Source organism: Melospiza georgiana, chromosome 3, assembly GCF_028018845.1.
Source record: "Melospiza georgiana isolate bMelGeo1 chromosome 3, bMelGeo1.pri, whole genome shotgun sequence".
Taxonomy (NCBI): domain Eukaryota; kingdom Metazoa; phylum Chordata; class Aves; order Passeriformes; family Passerellidae; genus Melospiza; species Melospiza georgiana.
Window position 1 is genome coordinate 35,546,322 of NC_080432.1, and position 11,543 is coordinate 35,557,864.

The window sequence follows — 11,543 nt, forward strand, 5'->3', positions numbered from 1 at the left end:
AGAGCAGAATGTGAAATTCAGGGATTGGAATTCAGAGGTTAGTTGGCAAGATCTTCTATGTAAGGATCCTGAGTTTGACTTCCTTCAGAATATCTATAAGTGCCTCATAACAAGCTGTAGTGGGTTTGGTGTTGGTCAAATGCCCATGTACCCTCTAGGTTTACTCATTCCCTGCTGTGAGAAAGGGTTAGGAAGAAGGTAAAGCAGGCTCAAAACTTTAAAAGTATAAAGAAAACTTTATTAACAGTAACTAAAAGAAAGAAAAATAATAATCAGAATAAAACCTTTAGAACATTTCTCCTTCCCCTACAACCTTTCCTTTACCACTAACAATGCACAGAAACAATTCAGTCAGTTTATCACTTCTAGAACAGTCTGTCTTCAGTTCACTTAGGGAGAGGAGTCCCTCTTGTCAATTTATGGAGACTGCTCCACAAGAAAACAGTTCTCTCATGGTTTTTAATTTCCATGAACAGCAACCGCCTGGAAATCTGCAATCATGAAGTCTCTCCTTTTTTTCACAGCTTTTGCCACAGCTGTGTTTATGGGCCATGTCAATTTATGGGGTACTATTTTAAGGATGAGCTGTTTAAGAGCAAGGGTTCTCTTTATCTGTCTCTGAGATCATCTTCATCTCTGGGAACACAGGTCTTCTTTCTCTGTGGGCAAAAGGTCTTCATCACTCTTCCCTCTCTGTTCAAGCTTCTCATGTAATCACAGCTACTTCAACATCTGCATACTTTAGCATAAATGCCTTTGCTCTTACCTACAATTTGAAACCTTCATTCCCCCATACTTTTCAATAAGGGTTACAAAGAAAAAGAGTCTGATATATCGATTATGTTCTTCTTCATAGTTTTATAAGAGGATTTCAGCCCCAACATGAAGGAATCTCCTCATCCCTCCAATCTGGGACTTGAGTCTTTCTTCACTGACTTTGGTGTCTTCATGTTCCTCTACATGCCCTCACTCTGTCCTTTTCTCTCACTTCAGAGAAGATTGATGTCTTGATGTCTGTGGGTCTCATCTGTGCACTGAAAGAGTTAGTATCCCCCAGGTCCTGCAGATGGTTATGTGATCCCTGCTGAGCAGCAATGCAGTCTCAGTGATGGGTTTCAGGCCATGCTGGGGGCTGTGTTGGAATCTCAGGGGGCCTGGAATCCCCTGCGGTGGCAGGACAGCCACTTGGCAGCTATACATGGGGGCATCTCCAGCTTTCTCAGTGGTTTAACAGACTGTCAATTCTCAAAGCTAATTACCAATTAGTTTTTCGTCAGACATGGAGGAAACTAGTAGCAGTTTCTCCTAGAAAGTCACTTCTGTGAATGGCTCTGATGCAAAGCCATCCCACTGGAGCAGCGCGCCAAGATCTTCTCGCACTTGGCACTTGCAGGGCTTCCCTTAGTGGTGCCTCCGTTGGTGTCTGGTCAAGGCTGAGTTGTGCCTGAACCTTTTGCCACACTCGGGACACTCATAGGGCTTCTCCCCGCTGTGGATGCGCTGGTGAGTGATGAAGTGGGAGTTCTGCTTGAAGCCCTTCCCGCAGTCGGGGCAGCAGAAGGGCCTCTCCTCTGTGTGAGTCCGCTGGTGCAGGAGGAGATTGGCCCAACTCTGAAACCTCTTCCTGCATTTGTCACACTCGTAGGGCCTCTCCCCAGTATGGCTCCTCAGGTGGACAGTCAGGTGGGAGAGCCTCCTGAATCTCTTCTGGCACTCCGCACACTCGAAGGGCTGCTCCCCGGTGTGGCTCCTCATGTGGACACTTAGGTGGGAGATCTGCCTGAAGCTCTTCCCACACTCCTCACACCTGTAGGGCCGTTCCCCAGTGTGGATTCTCCAGTGGCAGATCAGGGTGGATCTCTTGCTGAAGCTCTTCCCACATTTCGAACAGTTGTGTGACTTCTCATCATGAAGCTGCTCATGGACTCCCAGCTCCAAGCTCTGACCGCATCTCCGGCCACCTTCCCAGCCTGGAATGGGTTGCTCCTCCTCAGATCCCCATGATCTGCAGCCATTCCTTGTGTGGGATCTCTGGGGCTTTTCCTCTCTGTTAGATTCTTGCACCGTGGAGCCTCTCAAAATGGCCTCGTCCACGAGGTTCTGCTGCAGGGATTTGTCCTCCTTGGTCTCCATCCTCAACTCCTTCCAGAGTCAGAATCCAACCTGACACACTGTGGGTCAGGGTGTTGGTAGCAGCCCTATTAAATGGTGGCTGCAGTCCTCCTGCAGTGACAGGTGTGGTTCTTTTGGAGCAGTGATCCTGTAGAAAGGTGTAGGTTTCCTCTGAAGGTCCAGTGGTGATGTAGATGAATCTGGACTTCCTCTGGGAATCCTGTGGAAAAAAGGCTGCTCCTCTGGGATCCAGAGGAAAAGGCTGCCTGGGGTGTTCCAAGTCTCAGATTATATCCAGTTAGGAATGTTTGGCTCCTCCCTCTGGGCGGAGCCTCTCACAATGGGATGATGTAGCTTATCAGTGACACTCAGTGGCCCATTAACAGAAGATATCTCCCTGGAGGGAGGATGGGTTGTGGAAGAGATAAAGCAAACTGCCCAATTAAAACAAGGTAACTGCCCCACCTCCAGCAGATGGGAATAGAATCCAAACCCCCAGCTACATCTTGTAAACTAAGATACAGCCTTTCCAGGCAAAACCATGTGTATGGGTATATGCAGGCAAGGGATTGTTAAAACTAGCTCTGATTCTTGTTGTGATTGTAAAAACCTTTGAATTGAGTCTTCTCTCAGACAATCCAGTGTGATTGTGTTGCAAATAAGGAATGTATTTTAAGAATTTTGTATGCACAAGCAAAAATACACTGCTTATTGTAACTGATAGTCCAATGAAGATGTATCCGAGTTTAACTCCTTAATTCTGCCTGTGTCTTGAGCTGTCATTTTGGGTGTAAACAGTGCTGTCTGAGAATTCATCAGCAATCTTTCTGGCTCAGTAAGATGCAAAGCACCCTTTAGGGACATAGGTTTACAACTAAGCTTTCAAAGTCAGTTAGCATCTCTGCCATAATGATATTTCCTTTGTAAGAATCTACAGAACATGAGCATATGTGTATTAATTAATCTGTTCTCTGTGCTGAATATTTATTTGCATTTTATGTATACAAATGGGTAAAGATCTTCAGCAAGAGGAGTGGATTCATAGCATTTTTAAATCTAATAAATGGCACCTGTATTCACTGAAATGCAAAAATGTCGCCATCTGCCACTGCCAGCAACAAAAAACACTGCACTGTAGCCTTTCCACTACCACGTCCTACATGCTTTTGTCTGTGGCAAATCAGAGCCTCATAAATGCCCATGAGCACTATCTTCAGCTTTAAAGATTGTTCAACACAGCGTTTAGGAAATAAGAGGGAACTACTTCTGGTATGAAATTCTTGCATGTGAAAAAGAGCACCTGGAAGCCCGAGTTCTTTCAGAAGTAATTCCTAATGCTCAGTGAAGGGAATTAAACAAACAGCAAGGTTTATTCTGTCAGCTTCTTAGCAGGCTAACAAGAATTACTGCGCGCTAAGAATCAGCTGCTTGGAAGCTTGATGAATGTGGCAGCCAGGAAAGTACAAAACATGGCCAAGAGTTGCAAACCAGATATATATGCAGGCTGTTGTGCAGAGAAATGAAGAGGATAGGGAAAATCTCTCCCTAAATCCAAGGTGGAAAGGCTTTGCTCTACCAGGTTTTCCAAGCACTTTTACTGTGCAAAAAACTTTCTATATTGTGTCTGCATCTAGAATTGTAACTCTATTCCCTTGTAGTTCTATTCTCTGAGGAGAATAATAGCAGAAAAGTATTTTTATATTTCCGTGTGTCTCTGCTGCGACTCAGCAGCTGGAAACAGAGCCAAGTTCTCCAAGCAGGCAGCTCTGCACGGCCCACTGGTGACTGGGCTGGCACCCATCACCTGCAAATCTGCCTCAAACCAGGCCCAGGCCCCAAAAATACCTTTTCAGCAGCATTGTTTAACCTCATTTGGCAAAACCAGAATGAGTGATACTAGTCAGGAAGAGTCCTAAATATTGATTTAATTAAAATCAATCCTTCCACTCCCTGGTTAATGAATGAAATGAAGTCACATGCCCTTGTGGATAGTACTGATTTGTTGTATGGGTTTTTGTGTGCAGTTGGTTCAGTTTTTAAGTGTTTTCAGAGCTGCAAGAGACTTAGGAGAGACAGCTGTGGCTTTTATGTAATAACATTATTTCCAGAGCTAGATCTTTGGGAAAAAAAATTTAAAAGTAAGACTTGAAATAGAGTCATAAGTGCGGGTAAGCACGCAGAAGAGATTGACATGAGCTTTAGAGAAATGTAAATAATGTTTATAGTAATTTACTCATTTGTCCTTTTGTCTGTAACATCCAAATATATCTATTTTTGCAAGCAGATGCACTAAATGGCCTTACTGGTATTTCAGAAGGCTGTGCCTCCATGTTAGGACTTGTCTACCTCGGGGAAATGTGCTGCCCTTCCTGCAGCCCCAGCGCGGCGGTGGCTGCGTGAAAGCAGCGCAGGAATGCCCGGGATCTTTCCTAATGTAGATGTGCTGAGAGTCACGAGGGTTAGAGGCACTGGAGCTCCTTTCTGCCAAGCTTTCCCTCACAAGTCACAGTCTGGAGCAGGATCCTGGCTTTGCCCAGCCCCTGCTGGAGGATGGAGCACCTTGTGTGACCTGCCTCGCTCTGCCTGCGGCGGAACTGACACCGCAATCGCTCAGCACAGACCGTGCAGCGAGCTCACTTAATCCTCCCCAGCGAACACATGAGCCACAGTTTGCCTTTCAGTCTGTAAATTGTTCTTTTGTTTTGCAGGCTTTACTGAACACAGTTTTATTTCATGTGACTGTGCTATTTATGGAGGAGTAAATATTGCCGGGGGTCTATTTAAAAAGGCCAATGACCTGGATTTTTTTCCATTTGAATTATCTCCAAGAGTCAGACGTGTTTAACAACTGATTTCTACCCCCCCCCCCACCTTGTTTCTGTAGACTGCAATAATTTCTAACATCTTAGATCAACACCAACTAAAATGACAAAGATTTTGAGTGAAATAAAACTGCATGTAGTATGAATGTGATCAGACAGTACATGACCTTGCCATTTTTGGAAGAGCTGAATTCCATCCTGATTTACCAGTTAACAACATAGCATGTTTTATACCTCTGAATCTAAGCCTGCTGTTGTAGTAATTTGAGTTCGTAACTCTGGTTTGTTCCTTTTATTGCTGTTTTTACAAAACCAATTATCAAGTATGTTTTCACAAATTTTAAGTAAATAAATAAACAAGCCATGTTTTCAGAAAGGGAAGATTTAAACAGGCAGATGTTCTTCTTGCTGTTCCTGCAATCTAAATAGCAGTATCCCTTTGCTGTTTAAGAAAGAGAAAGTTGAGCATTGCAGGGGGAAAAGTGCTATATTTTCACTTTAAAGAAAGACCTTTGTGAATGCAAACAGGTAGCCAAATATCTGAAATATTACATAGATTTGAGTATTCTTAGAAGTTGAGCTGACCATATCTTTTTAATATTGTCTTGGTTTGGAAAGCCAGGTGTCTGCTAAGGAAGGCAGGAGCCTCCCCTGAAATGGAAAATGTAAACCCCCTCCCTCTGAATTGTTAAAAATTTGAAACTAAGCGGGGGCTCTCAGGCAAGAATATGGGATCAGGAATAACAGTTCTTTATTAGGGAAGAAAATAAAAAGATAAAATAAACAATGCAGTAAATACAAAACAACACTGACAGAGTCAGAACCCAACCTGACACCCTGTGGGTCAGGGTGCTGGTAGCAGTCCCATTGGAATTGTGGCTGCAGCCCTCCTGGAGTGTCAGGTGTGGTTCTGAGGGATCCTGTAGAAGGGTGTAGTCTTCTTCTGAAGATGCAGTGGAAGAGGCAATATTCCTCTGGGAAATCCAGTGGAGAAGCCATACTGGTGTTCCAAAACCTCAAGATTGTATCTGGGTAGGAATGCTTGGCTCTTCCCTCTGGGTGGAGCATCTCACAATGGGATGCTGTGGTTCTTATCAGTCATGCGGTGACATTCAATAGTCCATTATCAGCAGATGTCTCACCAGAGGGAGGAGTGGCTATGGAAGAGATAAGGAAAACTGCCCACTTAACAGAAGACAACTGCCATATAGATGGCAAATAGAATGCAATTTTCTTGGCAACCCAGGACAAATATATATATGTTTTCTTAACAGTATACAATGAGTAGTATAATGAGCTTCAACTTGAAATTTTGCTGTAGACATACTTATCTTGACCTAGTCATATAAAAGTATGAAAATATAGAATTTTTGTACTGAATGCTGTTTAATATATGTTCTTAAGTCTGTGGTTTTTACCATGTCATTAAAAGGCACCCTGGCTTCAGCATTCGCAACCCACTTTTCCCCTGGAGCAGTGGAGCAGGTGGACAGGGATAGGATTCCTTCAGGCTGGTCTTATTACCATCACACCTGATTGCATTTCTTCAAAATTTCACCTTTCCTGGGGAAGGAGCATACAGGACAACACATAATTCAGTGCTCTAGTGGTATAAACAATGAGCACATCTTCAGCATTATTCTGGCTTGAGCCACACCACTCCAGGGAGTAACCTTGCTGCACGAGCGGCCCCATACATATGCACACATTTGTATATTTATTTATACATTTACATATACAAGTTCTACCAGTCCTGCCTAATCCTTTGGGAAAATGCGAAGCAGGAATGGCAAATCTTCTGGCCTTGTTGATGTCTTAGGAGAGGCATTTAGTTCAAGGTGTTGGGGAAAATATTCCACACAGCTATTGGATGCTTCTTCAAATGAAACAAAACTGATTTTTGGAAAAGATTATTTACGGACAAAAAAGCCTTCTTTAATGTTTTCCATTTAAGCCCACCACTTATTACTTCAGCCTTCTAATTTTTAGTGGCCCTTTTCAAACATTGGAGTTTACCAGCAGGTTATTTCACACTTGAAATAGATGCTGTCTTCCTTGAGTAAAAATTGTTTCTGTGAAATGGACTGCAGCCAGTGGCACCTACAGCCTCCACTGTAGATGAGAAGTACAAGTGCTGTTTCATTCTCAGCTGTAACATGTCTTCAGTTCTTGTTTGTATTACCTAACAAGAGTTTTCAGATTCTAACTCAGGCCATCTTTTAAAAATAAATTAGCCACAGCCCTAATTAGCCAGCACTGGTCAGAGCAGATCACAATGACTGCATATGCTACTCGATCTGCCCCTTTGTTAAAAAGTTGGCAACTTATAAGAAAAGAAAAAATTCAAACTATTTTCTGTCTTAATAGACCTCAGTACTCTCTGTGGTGAAGCAGAATAATTATAGTATAACTGAGCACCTGCTAGTTCCTTTCTAGATTATTAAATTATATGCATGTTCTCCTACAGGGGTATCTCATATTCCCCTTACATCTTTCCTTCAAAAACTGGTGGCCTGGTTATTCTCTACTCTAGTTTTTGGAAACCACAGAACCACCAAATTCATCAATTTACATTTACATAAAATGTACTGGTACATCATTAAGGAAAAACACCTCAAAATAGCCCAAAGGTCAGATTTTATAACTTAAAAACTTAAGTTTCCATTTTCTGAAATTAATGTTTAAAAAAATATTAAGTTTTCCTTTAAAAATTATATTGAAGTGAGTTTCTGGAAAGTAAAGCCGTGGTAGGCAGCAGAAGTATGAGCTGATGTGTAAGTAAAGCTCAATGCAGTTTTAAGAGGATCAGTTCTAAACTGATTTCTATAGTTTCTATAGTTGAAAAGGCCTTCCAGTTTTATTCAGTACTGGCACAGTCAACTATCTGTTTTCTCCATCACTCTAACAGATAGAAGATGGGATCTCTTCTTGATGGCTTTCATTAATATTCACCACATATCCAAAGTAATGCAGACAAATTGGTACACTAACCATATATATTTGATTTCTGTGGTTCTTATCTCTGCATATATGTCCTAGATAGAAAACTACTTTCTGTCTTCCACAATTTTTACCACAGAGATTTCAGAGTATATATGAGTTCTTGGCTTTTTGAGATAAAAATGTCTTTGCTCTAGTCCAGTGTTGAATGTATTTCTGTCTACACACATAATTACTAAGCACTACAAAACTATTGTGACTGAAATGTCTTTAGTATTTGTTTTCCCTGTCCAACAGAGCAGTGGGGATTTCAAAAGCTTTTGTTTCTGCAGCTTGGGGGTTTTTTTTGTAGGGGGAAAAAAGGAAAAAGCCAAAATTATTGTTACCCAAGTCTTACTTAAATATCTGGGTTGATTGTCTTGGCTGCTCAGCTGCTGTTTGTGAGGTGAAAGTAGGCTCAGTCCTGCTCCCTGTGAGAAAAAAACCCATAAAATATATCTTTTAAATGACATTTAAGCTCCGTTTGATCCCAGACATACGGGGTGGCCTGCATGTTCTACACATCTGAAGAATTTTGGGCAATGTTATTGTTAGTGTGGTGTTTTTAATGTGGCACAAGCTGTTTGCTGCTGGGGCTGTACCACATATTTGTCAGAGGGATGCAGAGCCATTAACTTTAATGGCTTACCAGATGAAGTGGAAAGCCCTTAAATAGGAGGAAGGAACAGGAATTAAAAGAATACCAGTTCCAGAGGGTCTCACAGAGGGGAAAATAGGGGAAGACTCATGAGTCCTTCCAAGGTTTGAATTGGAGAGAAAGATAATTTTTTGTAGCAAGAGAAAAGGACATTTAACCATGAGACACTACAGTGACAAGGAAAGGCACTCTGATTTTGAGGAGACAAGGTGAGATGCAGGAAGCTTGTGGATCTGACCTATTGCTAAACAATACCATGGAAAAAAACACCTACAAAGCTGGAGCTGCACCAAAGGATTAATAAAAAATCCCTATCTCACCATAAAACCTGCACGTGCTTTGCTTCTCTTTGTCCAGCTGCTCTGCCTTTGGGAAGGGATGCTTCCCTCTTTATTCCTCACACTTTAGAAGTGGTTGCCACAGCCCAGCCACTTTATGCTTTTCAGGATTATTATTATAGATCTGAAGAGGCTTGGAAGTCTGCACAGATCACGAGAAGAGACTGTCAGCAGTATTTGTGAGAGTGGGGTTATTTCTTTTATAAGCAGAATATTGCAATGTTCTGTTCATCTGATTAATAATAAGCACATTATTTAAAGCTTTTTTTTCTTTTGTTAGATAATGCAAAGTGAAAATAGTTTTCATTAATCGATGTTTTCCCCCTGCCTGGTACTTTTGTGACCATCCTAATTTCTAGTACTTGCTTTGTGCATCTTTTTTAGCTCTGTTACATTAAGGAAGTTCATCACCTTCACCAAAGATTGACTTTAGTTGAGGATCTAGCAATTTCTTCAGTCTTTTCTTAAGAAGTTTCTTTTATTTCTGCCCCCAAGCTACATTTAGTTTTTTACATTTGCTGCTTTCACTGACAACTGAACTCTCTTAACTGCAAACACTCTGTTGCTGTAGGAACTGTGGTGCTGTGTGATTTACTGTTGCTTTTAGCTCTGCACACCAGAGCTGAAATTCTGTGTAATACTTCCATAGGCCAAGTCATGCTAGGTGTCTTTAATCAAGATTGCATGCTGCTATCATTTGGCTACATCTGAACATTAATTAGGCACTTTGAGGAGTAAATAGTTTTAATATATTTAGGTAAATGTTAATAAACTGGTAAGAAAAGGGATCTTTTATGGACGAGGTAACCAAAACTGTAGGAGCTGCTTTCCAGGTAAAGAATTTTCACTGAGTTCAATTTGTTAAATGTTGTCTTAGGTTGGAAATGGAGGGTGTATTCTATTCCTATCTGATGGGGCAGTTATCTTCTGTTTATTGGGCAGTTTATCTCTTCAACAACCCATCCTCCCTCTGGGGAGACATCTGCTGTTAATGGGCCATTGAGTGTCACTGCAGGGCTGATAAACATGACATCAACCCATTGTGAGGTGCTCTGCCCAGAGGGAGGAGCCATTCCTACCTGGATATAATCTTGAGATGTGGCACATCTGCCACTCCAGGAGAGCTGCAGCCACAATTCCAATTGGACTGCTACCAGTATCCTGACTCTGTCAGTGCTGTTTTGTATTACTGCATATTTTATTTTATTTTATTTTATTTTATTTTATTTTATTTTATTTTATTTTATTTTATTTTATTTTATTTTATTTTATTTTATTTTATTTTATTTTATTTTAATTTTCTTCCTTAATAAAGAACTGTTATTCCTGCTCCCATACCTTTGCCTGAAAGCCCCCTTAATTTCAAAATTTTAACAGTTCAGAGGGAGGAGGTTTACATGTTCCATTTCAGGGGTGGCTCCTGCCTTCCTTAGCAGACACCTGTCTTTTCAAACCAAGACAGATGCCTATTGTTCTGTGAGGGGGGGCAGAAGAAACAGAAACTGAGACAGGACAGTAAGAAAGGGATCACTGCAGCCACAGAAGCACCAATAGTCTGGCAGTGTTAAAAATAGTTAAAAAGAGGACCTTTGGCCAGATTGCTAGCTAAAAAGGGGATCTGATTTGTAAGCAAAGCCTGCCTTTTCAGCTGCTTGATTCCTTTTGCTTTCAAGGACACAGGATGTTTTTCCTCCCTTATAAGTAAACAGAACTGAACAAAGTAATGCTGGTTCCAATTTCTTCTTCTACAGAAACTAAATCATACATTATCAGTTCTAGTTATGAAATGATTTAAAGAAGCAGCATGCTATTCTCATGGTTGCTGTCCAAAATCAGAAGATTTCCCTTTCCCTTCCTCCTCAGCCATTCCAGTTGGTGATCCTGGATTTCCCAAGGGCACAGAGCACATCCTGCTGTGGCTGGTACCATAAGGTGTGATGCTCTCTAGGAGATCAGGGTAGCTCTCTCCAGAAATTACTGGTGAGCATACAGAAAGGAAGGAAATACACATTTTTATGATACTTTCAAAGTTAGACTGCAAACTGGTGCTAGTGTTTTCATCAGATTTTCCTTACTGCCTTCCCTTCAGCGTTAGGGCTTAATGGTTTCCAAAGATGCTTGTTCATCTCCACAAGAGAAAACACTGGAAAACTGTTTAGGTTCTTTAGTTTTCACCATTGCTTCATGTGAGTTATAGGTCTGTCTATTTCAACAAAAAATTCCAAAAAATAATAAGGCAGTGGAATTCCTTTTTAAAATGTGTCTCATAATGGTAATATCCAGATTATGTGAACATCAGAAGTTATATTAGAATAGTGTCATGTTTCCATGCTGTGTCAGTGTCATGCACTTGGAACTATCAGACATTAAAATATTGGCTTCTTGACAACCCTTTTTTGCAAATTTATCTGTGTTGCTGTGACCTTTAACTGGGATTTTTCTTCTGCAGATTAATACAAAGAGGGGACCAAGAAGCTGTAAAGGGGCCTGATTTCCTCTGGTAGGTGCCCGAGGTCCTGCAGCACCTCAGTGACCACCGATTATTGGGGAGTGAGGTGACTCCCCATGACCTCCCTGGTGCCCCAGTGCTCCTGAGGGCAGGACACTGGCAGTGCCAGGGCTGGCTCTGTACAT

At 41.6% G+C, this 11,543-nt stretch overlaps 1 protein-coding gene across 1 annotated transcript; it reads right to left on the bottom strand.

Moving 5' to 3' along the window:
- Positions 1 to 1,401: 1,401 nt before the first annotated feature.
- LOC131081052 (zinc finger protein ZFP2-like) lies at positions 1,402 to 2,133 on the bottom strand. The gene has a single exon (XM_058019912.1). The coding sequence runs from the start codon at positions 2,131 to 2,133 to the stop codon at positions 1,402 to 1,404; it is 732 nt and encodes a 243-aa protein (XP_057875895.1).
- Positions 2,134 to 11,543: the final 9,410 nt, after the last annotated feature.